Source organism: Sesamum indicum, linkage group LG1 (genome assembly GCF_026168435.1).
Source record: "Sesamum indicum cultivar Baizhima isolate 11 linkage group LG1, ASM2616843v1, whole genome shotgun sequence".
Lineage (NCBI taxonomy): Eukaryota > Viridiplantae > Streptophyta > Magnoliopsida > Lamiales > Pedaliaceae > Sesamum > Sesamum indicum.
The window spans coordinates 19,712,249-19,728,773 of NC_142657.1; the positions used below are offsets into that span (position 1 = coordinate 19,712,249).

Consider the following 16,525-nt stretch of genomic DNA (forward strand, 5'->3'; position numbering starts at 1 on the left):
CATATAGAAATCTTTTCTTTTCTATTTGCAGCTCAGGCATATAACTCACAACCATCAACCTTAAATGGAAATAGTTCAATGGTTTTGGTCCAAAGAAACTAATCGAGTTCGACATAGATGTTAGAAGAGAGCAGAATAGCAATTACAAGAAGAAGAAATATTCAAGTTTCAGGAAATACTCCCTCTGAGATGCTTTGTGATCACCAAATGTGCCCAGATCGAGAGTACCTTGTCAACTAGTCATCTCTAATTTGGAATTAGTACTTCCCTCAAAACTTTTGCTGCATCCTCTGGGAAAACAGGATTTATGTAGCACCCAGTTCCTAACTCAAATCCCCCAACGCCACTTAGTTGGGGAACTATCTGTATAAACCAGTGAGTGAAAGGTAATTCTGTTGAGTCAATCTGAAGTGGAGCAGTGTGAATCATAAAATTATAAGGCGGGTTGTTCAATTGCAAAGACATCTTCACAAGCATAAGTTTCAACAAACTGCCAAGATCAAGAGCCTGTGGAAGTCAAAAAATTGAACACCGTTAATGCGACTTAATGAAGAATAACAAGTTCGAGTTTCTTAGGAAAATGCACATCACGAAGAAGTAATTTAAATATATAGATGTACACTAATCAGAATTTCAACAGTTTAATTTCCAAGGCCTTCAAAGTTCATTCAGACATTATATTTCTCCATTCCAACATATTCTCCAAACATAGGGAGTAAAAGTTTTATATCTTCAACCAGATATATAACCTCTTCCTTTATCCTTGAAGTCAAATTTATTTGTTTTGGACAAAATTCAAACCATAAATCCTCCATTTCTGCTTCACTCCAGACTAAAAGCATTGCAGTTAGGGAATATGATTAAGAAAGCACACATTACCTTATTGTTATCAAGCTCGTGAAAATGAGAAGAGTGATCACGCGGAACTATCCATATCTCAAAAGGAAATGTGGCGGCAAAAGGCACAATCGATATAAAATGGCTCGACTCATCAATTAATAGATCATCCTGTTTAACTTGGCAGAGTCCACATTTTCCTGTTTGCGCAAAATCTTCCTTCATACTCTGAATTCTTGCAGAAGCCGTGGGTGGAACAATGGGAAGCGCCACTATTTGACTATGTGAGTGGCTCATCGACGCCCCTGCCGACGCACCGTGATTCTTGAAAACCTAAATATATTGATTCTATGAATATGTAAACAGAAATAGAACTAACATGTAGATAATATTCACTGAATATATGGAGTGAAATCCCAAACTACGCTTAGTTTCAAGATGTTCAGAATAACAGTCTTCTAAGAATAAACAATGCAATTACTTCTGAAAATAACCTCATCTGGACGACATTAACTTGTAAGATTCTTAAACATTAGCAATATAATTGTTGAGAAAATATCTTGACCTTTTCAAATCCTATTTTTAAACTACTTGTTGAAACAGCATTAATCAATGGAGTAATTCACATATCAAAAATTCCTGGTTGAACCTCAATGAACTAATAATAATTCTAAAGATCATATATACCGAGTAAAATAACAGAAGGCTTGTAATAAAGAACACGGAAGAAAGAAAAAGAACCTGAACATATTTAATCGAATCAAAAGCACGAAGCTGGTGGATCCTCTTCTTATAAGCGAGCAGAACATCTGCGATCTGATCGGCGGAAAGATCCGTCAGGTGAATTGGGTGAGCCGGCGACTCAATCACCACGTCGTGAAAACCGAACCCGGGGATCGTCACCGGACCTCCAACGGATTCGCTATTCGGGGGGTCCAACTCGCGGCTGAGAGCAGGGTAGAGGTTCCGGATAACCCGAATTTTCCAGTCGGAGGTGGAGTCAGGTGGGAACCGGAATATCTCGGGCGCGCACTCGTGCTCGTGACCCGCACAGAAGGCACATTCAGTCTGGTTCTTCGAGTTCGGGTTTGGGTCGGACTTTGACTTGAAGTCGGAGGGGCGGCGTGCTCTGGCTGGAGAGAAGATCACCCAACGACTGTGAATTGCGTCTTTACGGAGTTCGGGGCTCCGACTCGTCGCCATTGGCTGGCGTCGCTGCTGAGAGCTGATGTCTCCTTGGGCCGCTTCTCGTTCAGGGGTCTTTATGGTATGGGTAAGTATCGATGGCATGGGCCTAAAGTAAACCCACATTTGTTTGGGGTACAATTTAAATTATAAAAAAAAAAAGTATGATTTTTTATGTCATAAGAAAAATTACTTGATAAAATTGAGAATAAATATCAGGATAAATTGTAAACAACTTTCCTAATATTTAACACAATTATAAATTATTAATATTTTTTAATAACTATTTAATAATTATTTTAATTCGTTAATCTCCATTAAGATTTTATTCAATTTTTATAATGAAACTGACCAAAATAACTAACTACTTATAATTTTACTTATTTTTTAAAATTTTTTATGAATTAAGTGGATAATTTTTTAATTTTTTTCATCTACCTCATTCATTTTTTTTTACAATTTCTCATTTTTTTAAAAAAAAATTAACAATTCTAAGTATCATCCAAAAATTACAAAATTCTATCAAGAATTAAAAATGTTGGTAAATTTCCAATAAGGAGCAATATTCATGATATGAGAATATTTCATCCAAGTCCTTGGAGACTTGAGTACTCACAAATACGCATCTCCAAGTTTTATCTAACTAAGAGAAAAAAAAGAAACTATTTTATTAATAACTCTGTAAAGAGACATTCCCTAATTTTATTATTGAAGGTCACCCTAAATACCTTCATCTATGCAAGTATTCAAGGTCGACGACAGACCTATTAACTCACTAACATGTATGGATAATTGCTGCTTGTAAATCACGTTTAATATCAATGGTGCACGTATAATCATACAATTAGACAAGCAACTATAAATAACAATTATCCCCTAATCACTTTTACTACCTTTACTGTTATATTCTCTTTTTGAGAACTAAATTCCTAAATTGACTTGAGTATCAAAAAACTTTCGCTTGAGAACCCCCCCTCCCTTGGCCCTAACACTATGTTCACTTTGCAGATATTGCATTGTTTTAAGGAGAACACCATATCATTTGGAGCAATAGGAACACAAATTCTTCATTTAAATACGTTAAAGACACACTATTATATTTTTAAACAATAATTTGTAATTATGTTAAATTTCAAAAAATTCATTGTAACTTAGATTTTTCTTAATTTTCAGAAGATTTTTAAAATTTAAAATAGGAAAAAATAAAGGAGGGATTAGAAAAATTAGTGTATAATTTAAATAGAGTTCGAACCTGAAATTCATGGATCAGAGCAGAGTGGAGGAGTAAAAGGAACAAGAATAGTTCAACTACCAAACCAAAATTCATTTATATAGATATAGCATAATATAGTGAAATAACATTTACACAAACAAATTCCATTTTGTAACATCTAAATATCAGGTCCCTCGACAGATTTTTGTACAAAAGGAATACCACTTATTTTGATGAAATTGTTAGTCCATAAGGCTCCTTTCAAAGTGTTTGGAAACTGCAATCACCAAGTCAAGTGTCGTGAGCGGTGAGAAACTCATCAGTCGATGCCCAAGCTTGAGTAAGGTTCAAATCCGCCCTGAAAATCAAATAGAGGGGAAAAAAAGAGTTAAATGCTTTGCTGTGCAACAATTCCAAAGAATACCATCTCAAACTTTAGAATATGATTGAATTAGTACCCCAGATGAAAGACAAAGGTGCCTATCATAGACCAATTAACAAAGTTGTGCTTATTTGTACTTGATATTTTTTAAGAAACAGATTTGCTAATTGAATCATTTATAGAGTAAGCCCCAATGACCATCTTTTGTTTAACTATGAAAACATGTAAAAGGAGAAATATTGCAACACTCAGATACTGCTCCTGTCTCTCATCTTCCCCTTCTTTGGGGATTTATCATTTTTCTTTGGTTTGAATGAATAGGTCAGGGCTAAACTATTTGCTTTCTATAGCCAAATTCAGAAAACTACTTACAGCACAATCATCATGCACACGCCATATAGTTTCGCCCAAAAGGTTTGAAACAGATAGAATTGTAAGCTGTGGAAAATAGTTCTGCTCTGCCACTGGAATGGTGTTTGTTATGATAACCTCCTGAAATAGCCCACTTGATAATCTCTCAACAGCAGGAGGACTGCAACCAACAAAGTTATGTGAAACTTGAGTAAATTAAAAACATGGTTTCACACAGTTCATGATTCATGAAGAACAAAATGATCACAGTAATTGGAGGTGCCAGTCAATGCTACTCCAAACAAAGAATAAAACATCATTCAGGTCAATGTGCAAAACTTAAGGTCTTATAGTGCCGAAAAGAATGTTCAAGCAAATACTCAGATATGGATAGATAATGTCAGCAGATAAGTGCTGGGAATCAGATGAAACAGAAATTTGTAACACTGTGAAAGACACCAAATCTTAGAAACTAACATCTTGTTCAAAATTGGAATTTTGACTGGTAAAGGAGTGAGCCATACTTTCACACCTGATCATGCAGCCAGCTGATCAAGTTCAACTGCTATGCAGCTTCTATGCTTCCACTGATTACAAATAAGCAATTGATAAAGCTTTTTCTCAAAAATGGACCTAGTACCTGAAAACAGCATGAGTGCTGCAAGCATAAACCTCCCTAGCCCCTTCTTGATGCAAGAGAGCAGCTCCTTTTGCAATAGTTCCTGTAAAACAGTTGCAGTAAGTATTGTTTCCAATGATGAATAAAATAGACAAGACAGGACACTAGAAAGTAAATGAAACAACTATGACAAAGAAAGACACATAAACACAGGGACCAAGCAATCAGTATCAATATCTCAGACAGAGCAGCGACAAAGAATTAAATGTGAAACTGTTAATTTATTAGACACAAGGAACGAAACTGTTGCTTTGTCACTTGTTTGATTAGATTGATCTAACTAAGCAGATGCTTGCAAGGACAATTGGACATAGACATAAACAATTACAACACAATTAGTTGAAATGCATATATGTAAGAAAAAGACCTATATTTTCAGCCCTTCAACCACAGCATATCACCCTTTTACAAGCATTACAGAACACAAAATACTCATCAAGATGCACCAGGTACTACCGTCTAGAGCACCTAAAGCACTATAAACGCCTAATCTTTGGAACTGAGAGTAATTGTGAATAAATACCATGATATTACATCGCGAAATTGAGGAATGCATTGAATGAAGAAAATTCTGGTTATGCAAATTAAGAAGCCATAAATATGCACTACTGTTTATTAATAATCATTCCAGTAAGTTAAGGGAAGTGGTTGATGTTTTATCAATGATGCTTCAACTAGCAAATTCATGCTAACTTCCACCCAAATTCGACACAAGGGTGCTTCATCTCAATAAATATTCTTAACAGAATAAAGTATTAACAAGTCCAGATTACATAATTATAATAAATATTCATCTCAACTTATCTTGCTTCAAGCATGGTTTGACTGTTGCAACAAAAACTGCCTTATCAGAAAAGCGTTACTTAGATTTTTCTTTATGCTTCCACTTTTGAAAGTGGTTGAATGATTTAGGGGAAACACTTACCAGCAGTGTCGATCATGTCATCCACCATCACTGCCACCTTCCCCCGAACGTCACCAATCAAATTCATTACCTGCAGTATCAGAATGCGTACGTTAATTGTGTTAGGGGCTCCGAGGACTGTAGGGCAAGGATCTACACTGACCGCTAGATGTACTAGCTTCTTCTTATAGGCATCTGGCAAATATCTCACAAAATGCACAGACCCATTTCACAATTCTGTCATATCCCTAAGCTTTATCATGCAATAACAAAATGTAAAGTAAAGTACTTGCGCCATGAGCATGAGGTGACACTAAGAGATACGTATAATTTCAGAGGACTTCACCTCAGCAACATTGTGTCCATGACGCCTTTTATCCACAATTGCCAGAGGAGCATCAGATAACTTTTTGGCAAAAGCTCTTGCTCTAGCAACTCCACCAACATCCGGTGAGACCACAACCAAATCATCAGAGCATATCCTCTTGCTTGCCAGATAATCAAGTATGACGGGCTGCGGAAAGTAGTGAACCATAAAATACTCATCTTGATTAGCCGTACAGACTTAATGTAACTTATAGAGTTAGATACACAACAAGGGCATGCTGTACTAGCATTAAGACTGAATCCAACTTTGTCAACTGGCCTCATAGTATGATCTTAGTATGAGTAATTTTCTGAATTTTCACACTTGCAAGCAATCACTTATAATTTTTTCCAGAATGGCTAGTTGAGTTAATACTCAAATCATAAGAAGAAAATAAGATTTTCTACATTAATTTTATTGAAGCAACCATTAAAAAAGTTTATTTACCTGGCCATGTACATGATCCACCGGAATGTCAAAATAGCCCATGGACTGCCCAGAATGAAGGTCACATACTAGGACGCGATCTGCACCTGCTTCAGTAATCAAATTGGCAACAAGTTTGGCTGCAATCGATTCACGCCCTTGAGTCTGGAATAAGATACTCATCACGACATCAAATAAGTAGCTAAAGAGAGAAACAGCAAAAAAGCCCCCACCTGAACAACTAAGCACACAAACCTACTATTTTACAAATTAGATAACATAATTTGCAATTATTAGACCCAAGAACGCAGTTCTGCATTAACTAGTGTCATGAGGATTTGCGCATATCTTTTTTTTTAACTTGAATTTTTCTTAACTAAACCAACTGAACTGCAGCTGATACTATATTTCAGTATATGCAACCAAAATTAAGAAAATATAAAACAGTAACAGATTCATAACAAGATAGAAATCCAAATGATACATTAAGATGCCTTACTTTACAGTATACAAAACAGAACCAAGGCCAATCAAAATGCTGCTGCCTATATGATACGGCTTGTCCATATTTAAGTTTGACGAAAGAGTACATTTTATTGGATGTTATCAACATATGATGGTTAGGGTCAGGCAAATTTTGATGTCACTTGGTCACTCTGCATTACATGTAACCAACAGCATACAATCTTCTGGAAAGAAACTTCCAACATGAGAAATTCACTCACAGATTTAGAGAATATTATGCATCAATTTACCTTCCGGTCGGCACGCGCATATCCAAAATAAGGAATAACAGCAGTAATGTTTTTTGCTGATGCTCGCCGGCAAGCATCAATCATTATCAAGAGCTCCATAAGATTTTCATTTGCTGGTGGGCATGTAGGCTGCACAAGGTATACATCACACCCTCGAACACTCTCTTGTAACTGAACATAAATCTCTCCATCAGCAAAACGTTTGATCTTAATCTTGCCAAGCTCCAGACCCATATAACAAGCAATTTCCTGAGTAAAGCATTATCATAAATAGTAATTGAGATATGAGAATGAACAGACAAAGAAAACAAAAAGAAAGAAATTTAAGCTATAATAGATATCAAATACACTACAGTTCAAAGAACCAAACTGGAAATTTGCTCTCAAACATTCTTCAAAAATATCACCAAATACAGAAATAGGTGGACAAAGTTCAAGGAGTAAAAAGCTAAAACCAACTAAAACTTCATGGAAATTCCACACTAAATAGTCATCCAAGGCTCTCACTAGATATGATGATCCAAACCATCTAAATAATGTATGAAAATCAATATCAAGACGGATAACAGATTGCCGATTTCTTTGGACACCATGCTTACCTGATGTTTATATCTAGGACTGTGTGAGGAAAGGAGTCTATAAAATTTCCCTTGTGGCCACAATTAGCATCATCTATAAATTCTTTGGTACATGTGAGCATCTTGAGAACAAAATGAAAGAGCTGTATGAATTAGTCTCATAATTATAATCATACAAAAATTTCCTTCGTTTCTAAAATCAAATGGGGGAAAGTATTTTCTTTAGCGATCTCTTTCCAAAATCCAAGATTAAAATATAACATTACAAACATATTGCATAAAATCATGTCCTACTAACCAAAGCCTACTAACATACAGGTAGAGTAATCAAACTTCAGGCATGAGATTCCAAACCAAATTGGTCATAGCATTAGGTAGTGAGTGCCTCCTCCATTTCCTAGGCCAAAAAGAGTACTACAACTGCAGCAGTAACACCCTAGTAAACTTGTCTGATGGCTACAAATCCTACCCTTCAATTGCAATTCTTATAACTTCATAAAGGCTAAAAGTAGAGAACAGTGCAAATTATATCAGTTGTTTAAACCAATTTCAAGCCTTTGCACAATCTTAACATGACCCCATTTTGTATACAATCACCTAAGTACGTCTCATGTTGCCCTAGAATAAATTAATCAAAAAGAATACATGAGTTACAGCAAAGCCTAATTGTCGAACAAGCACAAAATCCAGCAACTAACACTCCAAACGGAGACAGAAATCAGAACCAGTCCACAAGAAAGAAACTAAGCAGAGACCTGAGATAAAGAAGGATTGGCAGTGCCGGAGAAAATACGAAGCCGCGTATCACTTTTGTGAACCGGTATTCTGTCCAACAATTGATCGGGGGTGGTCAAAACGCTGGGAAACGCCGCCGCCGCTTGGCCGTTGTGATCACGGCCAGCTGTTATTGGTCTCCCATTGTCCTTGCACTTCAATGACTCCGACAAATTATTACACCGCTGCAAAAACAACAGCGTCACATCTCAAAAGAAAACAAAAATGATTATACAAATACATTAAGACAATGTAGGTGGAAGCAGGCATTATCATCATATGGACGAAAGGAATTCTCACTATAAACGACGTGGTTTTGGTGGAATAAGGAACTTTATGGGGATTCAATAGGCCGATTCCGGAGAAGGCCAGAGACGACGCCATTCTTGTGCTCCTGCCAAGGTAATCCTCAGCTTGTTTTGGGGAGGAGAAGAGGACTCGGGGCTTAGGGTTTTAACGCTGGAATGGAATTTTTAAAGCATCTCTCTCCCCATGGTTAGGGTTTTAACGCTAGATTTTTAAAGAGATATATATCCATCCACCTCAACTTCTCCTTTTTATTATTCTTCCTTTTTTTGTTTATCTCACAAACATTTATTTCTTTTCTCTATTTTCTTTCTTTTCATTTTTTCCTGCTAACCGATTGGTGTAGCCTTATTTATTAAAATGTTATAAAATAAATAAATAAATGCAATTCTACTCCAAAATAAGGTAGACTTGCATTTGTTCCGTGAGTTGTCTAGAACAAAAAAAATGAATTGTTTGAAATGATCAATCCGTTGAATTTTTTTCTAAAAAAAAGAAAATACAGTGAGTCGTCATTTCATTCGCATTACAAATGCAAGTATACCCCATTTTTAATAAGTTGATTGGTACAAATATAATAAACACATTATCTAAATTGAAAGAGTTTACGTGTCATTTCAATCGAAATACACAACACTTCAGTGATTGACACTTATTTGATTGATTGGACAATGATTTGATAATTATTGAGTGTCATCAACTATCATATTCGGGCACAGAAAACAGAAGCAAGGCCAAGCAAAATGCTGCTGCTGCTGCCTGAATTATAAGGCAGGCTACTCCATTTATTTAAGAGTGAAGAAAGAGTTTGTATAGCCGGATATCGACATATGATGGTTAAGGTCACTCTGCGTTACATGCAACCAACTGCTGCAGAATGAAACTTCCAACATGAGAAATTCACTCAGAATAATCATGCATCAATTTACCTTGGGATTTTTTGCTGATGCTCGCGGCCAAGCATCAATCATTATCAAGAGCTCCTTATGATTTTTATACGCTGGAGCATATAATATATATATATATATATGAACTCCCACAAACAATAATATTGCCACTGTCTTTCAACTTATTTAAAAACAAAGTAATATGAATATTAAACTACGGAAAACTCTATAAGGTCCTAATAATAGAATGTGACCAATTTGAGCTTAACAAACTATTTTTTACACTTGATTCACTATTTCAATCATTGTGCTTGAACTATGATGTAAATGTATAACTTTGATCAGCAATTTTTCAACTTTAGCCCAATGCTAGTCTTTCATAGGACACACCGATGACAATTATCAGAATAAGCAAACTTCCATCCAAGAACACAAATAAAACAAAGTTGCTGGAGAGCATCAATTTCATTAACAGGAGGGAAAAACTTATTGGCTGTGGAAAAACCAGTTTACATCTCTCAAGTCACAATCTCATCTCCACAACGCTTCAAGGGCAATTCCCGCTAGGAGTGTTTAATCTCTCCCACCAAAAAGAGGAAGCGAGGAGAAAATGTTCTTTCTTCCTCCATGCACAAATTAACAGTAACAGTCCCACACGGGGGTGCAATTTACAATGGACGAATTCGACCACCATTATTTTGATCCGAATCATATAACAATGAGTTCCCGCAGAATGCACTCAATCCATGAATATGCAATAAAAACTCTTCCATTTTTTCATCCAGATATACAACTATAACAATTTTATTTAGCTACTAACATATGAAGGGGCTGGCAAGAATGGGAATGGTGCAACCGAGGCATATGCTACTGGTGATTGTGCTTGAGTACCCACAAGGGCAGGTCTTCTGTTTTTCCTCGGAATTGCATTTTCGGTCAGTCCTACAATAGTCTCTGAGGAGGATGAAAGATCATTAACCTGATCTCTGTAGTCCACAGTTGCAGACTGCTCACTATCGGAAAGACGATGAACTAGAAGTCCACCCATAAATATGGGAAGATAAAGAAGGCTGGCATGGAACATTCTCCGGGCATTATGTGTTGTACGGTTATGGTAGAATGATCCTGCAGTGCAACTGATAGCAAGAGCGAGGAGTGTTGACTCTGCACAGAACCACCCAGAAGTAATACCCCCTGAGACAGCCATCATTGACAATGTATAAGAAGCGTCAATAATAAGCATAGACAAGATGGAACCTAATATAAAGAATTTGAAAGGATGCAGAGATTTAGGTTACAGATACTAAAGTCCCATGTGTTTGGATCAGTTATCAGTTTTACAAGAAAACATTCATATGTTTTATTCGGGAATTGGTGCAAATACATGGCATGTAACAGTTGCACGCTCTCAAGAAAAAAATATACTCAAAGCCAAAAGAATTGCTATATATCACTATAAACTGTTTGCCCTACAGATTAAAATACAATAATCAGAGTTCATATCTTTCTAGAAATGCAGATGAAGAAAAGGACATAAACGCATTGCTAAAACATGATCCTACCAACTGCCTGCATAAAGAGAAGTTATCCGTAATAATGGTAATTTAGTCTGATCAGGATTAGTTCCTTCAGAAAGGGAAAGACTCTACAGTTTTCCAATTGTACCATCTCTCATCCATAGCACCTATAAGTTTCTTTTCTCAGCAATAATTCCACTGACACACTTCTTTCTTCCATTGACAGAACATCTAAGAACCATCATCTCACCACTTGATTTACACCATTAATGCCAAAATCATGACAAAAATCTCAGCGCAATCTCACCAAAACTAGTAAACCTGAGTACTGTTACAGGGCCCATTACAAAGAGGTCCTATACATAAACAACATTGCCACAACATCACTCCTGTCATTGATGCCCTACAATCACAAACTGAGGGCACCCAGATAAGTTAAGAGTGCACAAAATTGAAGATCTGAAACCATCCATTTGATTGACAGCATAATAATATTATGGAATTGCCAAATTGAATCTAAATAAAAGATCAAATCATCTCCCAAATACCACTACTACAGAACAATTGCAATTGCCACCACTATAAAGTGCCTCATTTCTATCATCTACATGTTAACCCAGCAAAAACAATGAAGAGAACCTAAAAACAATTGTCTCACTGGCTCCTCCTCATCAGTCATAACCACCACTGTTCTTTTTCTCTCTCCATTCTCGAGTTTGCAGGGATAGAAGTTCGAATGGATGGCTTGATGCTAAAATTGAATAGAAAATAATCGCACATTTATAGACTAGTAAATATCACACTATATTCAGATAATAAAATATCACAGCCTTCAGATTATCTTAATCTTCCATAGACCTCATGGATCAAAAAGCTTTTACAATATGAACAACTGGCACCCAGTAGGTCCATCTGAAGCATGCTCAATCTCACTGAAACCAGAGAGAAAGATGATCATATCATCGAGATTTTGATGAGTAACATGCCAGAAGAAACTCAGCCATTATAAAACACTTGGCGTACATTTGGTTTGCCCAAGTGGTTTGAAGAAACAAAAACAGTATTGCTGTTAGTTTCTGGAAGAAAGAAAGCAGCCTGACCTACTGAGCTGGTACCGAAACTAATAAGTTTTTCTCTCAAACGTTTTCTTCATAAAAAAGATGGAATATGGATCTTAAGAGGAAACATACATGAATGTATTTATAAAATACACAAATGATTAACCACAATACACTACTAAGAAACAAATAGATAAACAAATAACCAAGTTGATAAGTAGCAACTCACAATCATAAGCTAGGTAGCCTAGAGGAAGCAGATAAAGACAGTTTCTCAAGGCAACCAAGGCTGTTCTCTGACCAGATGCATCAGCAAGAGAAAACATCCTGAACCTAGTACCAAAACGAAGGAAGAGCTTAGATTACAGCGATTTGAGGAATGACACTTTAGATATAGAAATGGTCATGAGAAAAAATACAGACTAATTATAACTCTTAAATATCAATGCTACTGGGGAAATGCAATGCAGAACCAATTTACTTCAATGTGAAAGGACCAACATACAGTTTTTGAAATGAACAATTGTAAGACAACATACCCTCCATCAGCATAATCTTTGCGGCACAAATATGCAAGGGCCATAAAATGAGGTATTTGCCAAAAGTATAGAGCAGCAGGGAGTATCATCCCATTAAGTGAGATCTGACCAGAAGCTGCTGCCCACCTTGTAAAAGAGAAAAAACATAAATTAATTGCCAGGCACCTGTATTAAATTGATAATTTGCATGACAACTAGTTTGCCAAGAAAATATAAAAACCATCCCACATATGGTGGCTAAAATAGGTTTTTAACACCAGAAATAAAACAGCCTAGTTAGAAAAAGCTTGCTTATGCAGATTAATGTCTGAAAACAACAAATAAATGCAATTTGGATAAAGAAGAACTATAAGCATGGCTCACTTTAGAACCCTTAATCAGTAAGCCAATGTCCATGTTCCAAACATTTAATTAATAATGTGAGATTTATGTATGTAAAAGAACAATTAAAAGTGTTATTTATCAAGCCGGCACATAATTACCACAATGCTTATTTAGAAAAAAGTCAACCGGATGGTTCATGCAACTGCAAAGAAAGAAACGAGATAATTTATGGACAAAAGCATCTCAATCAAGCACCAAGCTGTTGCATGCAGATTGTATACAAAATAATGTGAAACAAACACAGATCAGATTTTTGTTTTATTGTTAAAAGATCTTCATATGAGAAATGCTCCACAATAAAAACAATATCATATAGTATTAGGTGCCCTGAGAAAGTAAAAGAATTACCCAAGAAGAGGTGGGATTGCACCAACTACAGCCCCAACCCAAGTATTTACTGGATGAATCTGCTTAAGTGGGGTATATACAAATGCATAAAGCCCAAGATTGGAAGCTGCAAGGCCAGCTGCCAGCATATTAGCCTGCAAACACCTTGTCATAGAGATTATGACATCAATACCATTATGGATAATATTTGCACAATGGCAAAATGGTCGAACATCCTAATAGAATTATCAAACATGTTAGGAGATGACCACCTTGCAAGCCAGCAGAGCAGTGCCTGCTACACCCATGGAAGATGCCCAGGTAACTGCATGAGGTATCGTAATACGGCCCGATGGTAGTGGTCTTCGTTTGGTTCTATTCATCTTAGCATCATTTTTCACCTCAAACACCTAGGGCACAAGCAAAAATATAAGTTTTAGAACCATAATGAGTGAAATCCAGCGCCATATACAATGCCATGTAGGACATTATAAACAAAAGGTTATCGTCATATATGTTCATATCTATGTGTGTGTGTTTCACATTATACAAAAGTATTTTAAAATTCGAATCATGTTCTCTATTAATGACATAGAGATGTCCTGAAGATTTTATTGTTTTTACCCTATTTTCTGAGGCCATCACCTTTAAATTAAGACGATATTTAGATACTTTGTCAATTCTAGATCATATGTTTTAAATTTTTTACAACATAACTTTACTATTTGGTCTACTTTCACAACGAATTGTTTCAAACCATGATGTTGAAGGAGAATTATTGTCACCTTTTTCACGGCCAATGCTAATTTACTAATGATAGAATAACAATGTTAAGTTGTTAAGAGAAGGATTTTTGTGTACTCCAAAAAGCTTTACTTAATTTTTATCATCACATTCTACTCTCGCGTTCCTAGCCACACCATACTCTTATCTGTTTCTGAATAACTTGCTTATTGAAAGCACATATACTGAAATTGTATCAAACCCTAACAGCAGTCAGCATAGAAATCTAATTTTATTAGTATATTTGATGATTTCACGTGCGCCCATTTCTTCTTTTCTTCTTTTTCAATTTCAAGTGGCCAACTTCAGGCATAAATTGTAATCTCCACTCTCAAATAGGTCTTAGTAGATGAATTCAATTATTAGTTGTTTAAAACCTATCATTATTCACCATACTAGTTCCCCATCGGCCCATCCACATACAACTAACACTGATAATGAATTAAAGCTCCACTCTCAAGCGAACAAATAGATAAGTACTCACTCACGTGTTATATTAGAAAAATTAAAAAACAAAAATCATTAATGACTGACATATTTATTATTTGATTTGCCCAGGCCCATGCTTCACGTCTTGCCTACTTTCAAGATTAAATAACAAGCATTATGGCAAAGCATTTTGAGTTATTTGATTCTTGTAAAATAAAATTGATAAAGATCCATGTTAGAGACTAAAGTTGTAGTGGCAAATCAGGAAATTCAACCATTTGATAATTTGTTTAAGCTCCTAATGCAGTCTACCTTCCCTTTTCCTCAATCCTCATGTTATTTTACATTGCAAGTTCTCAAGCCTGAACCTCCATAGGAAATGACAAGCAATTAAAATATCCATACGGTAGGTTTTTACTCCACGTGACTTAGTGATCCAAGATGATATGTTCAGGAACAGACCTCACATTCTTCATTTTGTAAAACAAATTTACAATTTAAATAAAGTAGAGAGCAAAAGACCTGGTTTAAGGAGTTGGCTGAAGCTGCAACCATCATGGTGCCAGCACAAGTGCAGCAAAGGCCAAGATAATCAATGGAACTACCACTGCCAAGGATGTATCCAGTGCCAGAAGTAGCAACCACAAGCATGCTGAAGATATAAAGGTTAAAAGAATGAGATCAATCCAATCCAAACACAAAATTAGAAGTAGAAACCACTAGCACGCTGAAGATATAAAGGTTAAAAGAATGAGATCAATTCGATCCAAACACAAAACTTTTCAATTCTTCGTTCCCTTTGCTTATCCTCAAAAGTGTCATCATATCACACAGATCCAACACAGAGGCCATTGCAGGTGGAATTATATGCAAACTACTCATAATTACTCCGAACTATGTTCTTTCAACTAAAGTAGACAGTGGCAAGCATATCTATAAGAATCACCAATTACATACACAAAAATGGTGGAAGGAAATTGCTGGTATCAATGATAATTACAGTGACTACAGCTCCAAGATCGACAAATGAATTCAACACACAAAACAAGTACAGTTACCAAAAACGCAACTCATAAGAATCTAAAAGAACTAAAATCGACAACCTGAGGCGAGCTTTGGAAAGCTCCCAATAACAACGGCCATAGTGCTTAGCCAAGTCCGCCACCTCCTTAGCCCTGACCGCCGCCGCAGCCGCCAACGATGGAAAGTCGGAGGCGCTTGGACGCGGCCCGAAATACGGAACCCCGGTCCCAGATTGGGCCCAACTCACGGGATCCGCCGCAGACGTGGACTCCGGGCTCGTGGAATTGGATCGAGCCAGTAGGCCATGGTGATGGGATTTAGGGGAACTGCGAAGGAGGAGAAGAAGAGAAGGGTTGGAGTTAGGGCTAGCGAGTTTGGATGATAAACTCAGTGAGTTTCTTCTCCACATGGCCGGGTCAAGGGCGGAGCGAGTTCGACTGAGAGAGTCCCGAGGAAACGCAGCAGATAATTCGCTAGAAACGAAGAGGAAGAGAGAGCGCTAAGTTGACGTGAAGGTGATAGAGATGAGGCCCAGTACTTTTAGGCCCAAATTTGTTACGGACAAGGGATCATGGGCCATGATTTACTGGGGTACAGAATTGGGCTCGGCCCGCCAAGCTCCAATTCCCAAAAGGTCTTTTGTCCTTTCAGTGGCGAAATCAAACCTAATCTCAAATTTAACCTAGATATTAATATAGTATTACAAGTTCATTTTATGGGCCTTTAAGACCTCTTCTTAGGAATTGAATTTTTTGTTTTAAAGTCTATTTTATTTTTTACTCCATTCAATATAAATATGTATAAATTTTTTTGTAAAATAA

At 36.5% G+C, this 16,525-nt stretch overlaps 3 protein-coding genes across 3 annotated transcripts; all 3 read right to left on the minus strand.

The window, feature by feature from the left end:
* Nucleotides 1–2: 2 nt before the first annotated feature.
* Nucleotides 3–2,110, minus strand: LOC105167187 (putative galactose-1-phosphate uridyltransferase). The gene is made up of 3 exons (XM_011086810.3): nt 1,579–2,110; nt 880–1,170; nt 3–507 (listed from the first exon to the last, which is right to left on the minus strand). Exons 1-3 carry the CDS (start codon nt 2,038–2,040, stop codon nt 247–249), a joined length of 1,014 nt encoding a protein of 337 aa, XP_011085112.1. The 5' UTR covers nt 2,041–2,110; the 3' UTR covers nt 3–246.
* Nucleotides 2,111–3,325: 1,215 nt separating this feature from the next.
* LOC105167182 (ribose-phosphate pyrophosphokinase 1) lies at nt 3,326–8,979 on the minus strand. Its single transcript, XM_011086795.3, has 9 exons — nt 8,752–8,979; nt 8,433–8,636; nt 7,100–7,348; nt 6,366–6,509; nt 5,898–6,065; nt 5,573–5,642; nt 4,609–4,690; nt 3,990–4,149; nt 3,326–3,593 (listed from the first exon to the last, which is right to left on the minus strand). The coding sequence occupies exons 1-9, from the start codon at nt 8,833–8,835 to the stop codon at nt 3,555–3,557; spliced, it is 1,200 nt and encodes a 399-aa protein (XP_011085097.1). The 5' UTR covers nt 8,836–8,979; the 3' UTR covers nt 3,326–3,554.
* A 1,101-nt stretch (nt 8,980–10,080) lies between these two features.
* COX10 (cytochrome c oxidase 10) lies at nt 10,081–16,201 on the minus strand. Its single transcript, XM_011086782.3, has 7 exons — nt 15,785–16,201; nt 15,204–15,333; nt 13,742–13,879; nt 13,491–13,624; nt 12,759–12,884; nt 12,449–12,552; nt 10,081–10,838 (listed from the first exon to the last, which is right to left on the minus strand). Exons 1-7 carry the CDS (start codon nt 16,111–16,113, stop codon nt 10,453–10,455), a joined length of 1,347 nt encoding a protein of 448 aa, XP_011085084.1. The 5' UTR covers nt 16,114–16,201; the 3' UTR covers nt 10,081–10,452.
* Nucleotides 16,202–16,525: the final 324 nt, after the last annotated feature.

Excerpts from the sequence above, each read along its gene's own strand:
- COX10 (XM_011086782.3), bottom strand. The coding sequence starts at position 16,113 with ATGTGGAGAAGAAACTCACTGAGTTTATCATCCAAACTCGCTAGCCCT. Across the intron at positions 15,334-15,784 it reads CTTTCCAAAGCTCGCCTCAG|CATGCTTGTGGTTGCTACTT; the intron begins GTTGTCGATTTT and ends TTATATCTTCAG. Across the intron at positions 12,553-12,758 it reads AAAGATTATGCTGATGGAGG|GTTCAGGATGTTTTCTCTTG; the intron begins GTATGTTGTCTT and ends TTTTGGTACTAG.
- LOC105167182 (XM_011086795.3), bottom strand. The coding sequence starts at position 8,835 with ATGGCGTCGTCTCTGGCCTTCTCCGGAATCGGCCTATTGAATCCCCAT. Across the intron at positions 6,510-7,099 it reads ATGCGCGTGCCGACCGGAAG|ACTCAAGGGCGTGAATCGAT; the intron begins GTAAATTGATGC and ends ATCTTATTCCAG. Across the intron at positions 5,643-5,897 it reads ATGGACACAATGTTGCTGAG|GTAATGAATTTGATTGGTGA; the intron begins GTGAAGTCCTCT and ends CTGATACTGCAG.
- LOC105167187 (XM_011086810.3), bottom strand. The coding sequence starts at position 2,040 with ATGGCGACGAGTCGGAGCCCCGAACTCCGTAAAGACGCAATTCACAGT. Across the intron at positions 1,171-1,578 it reads ATTCGATTAAATATGTTCAG|GTTTTCAAGAATCACGGTGC; the intron begins GTTCTTTTTCTT and ends CAATATATTTAG. Across the intron at positions 508-879 it reads ACGAGCTTGATAACAATAAG|GCTCTTGATCTTGGCAGTTT; the intron begins GTAATGTGTGCT and ends TGACTTCCACAG.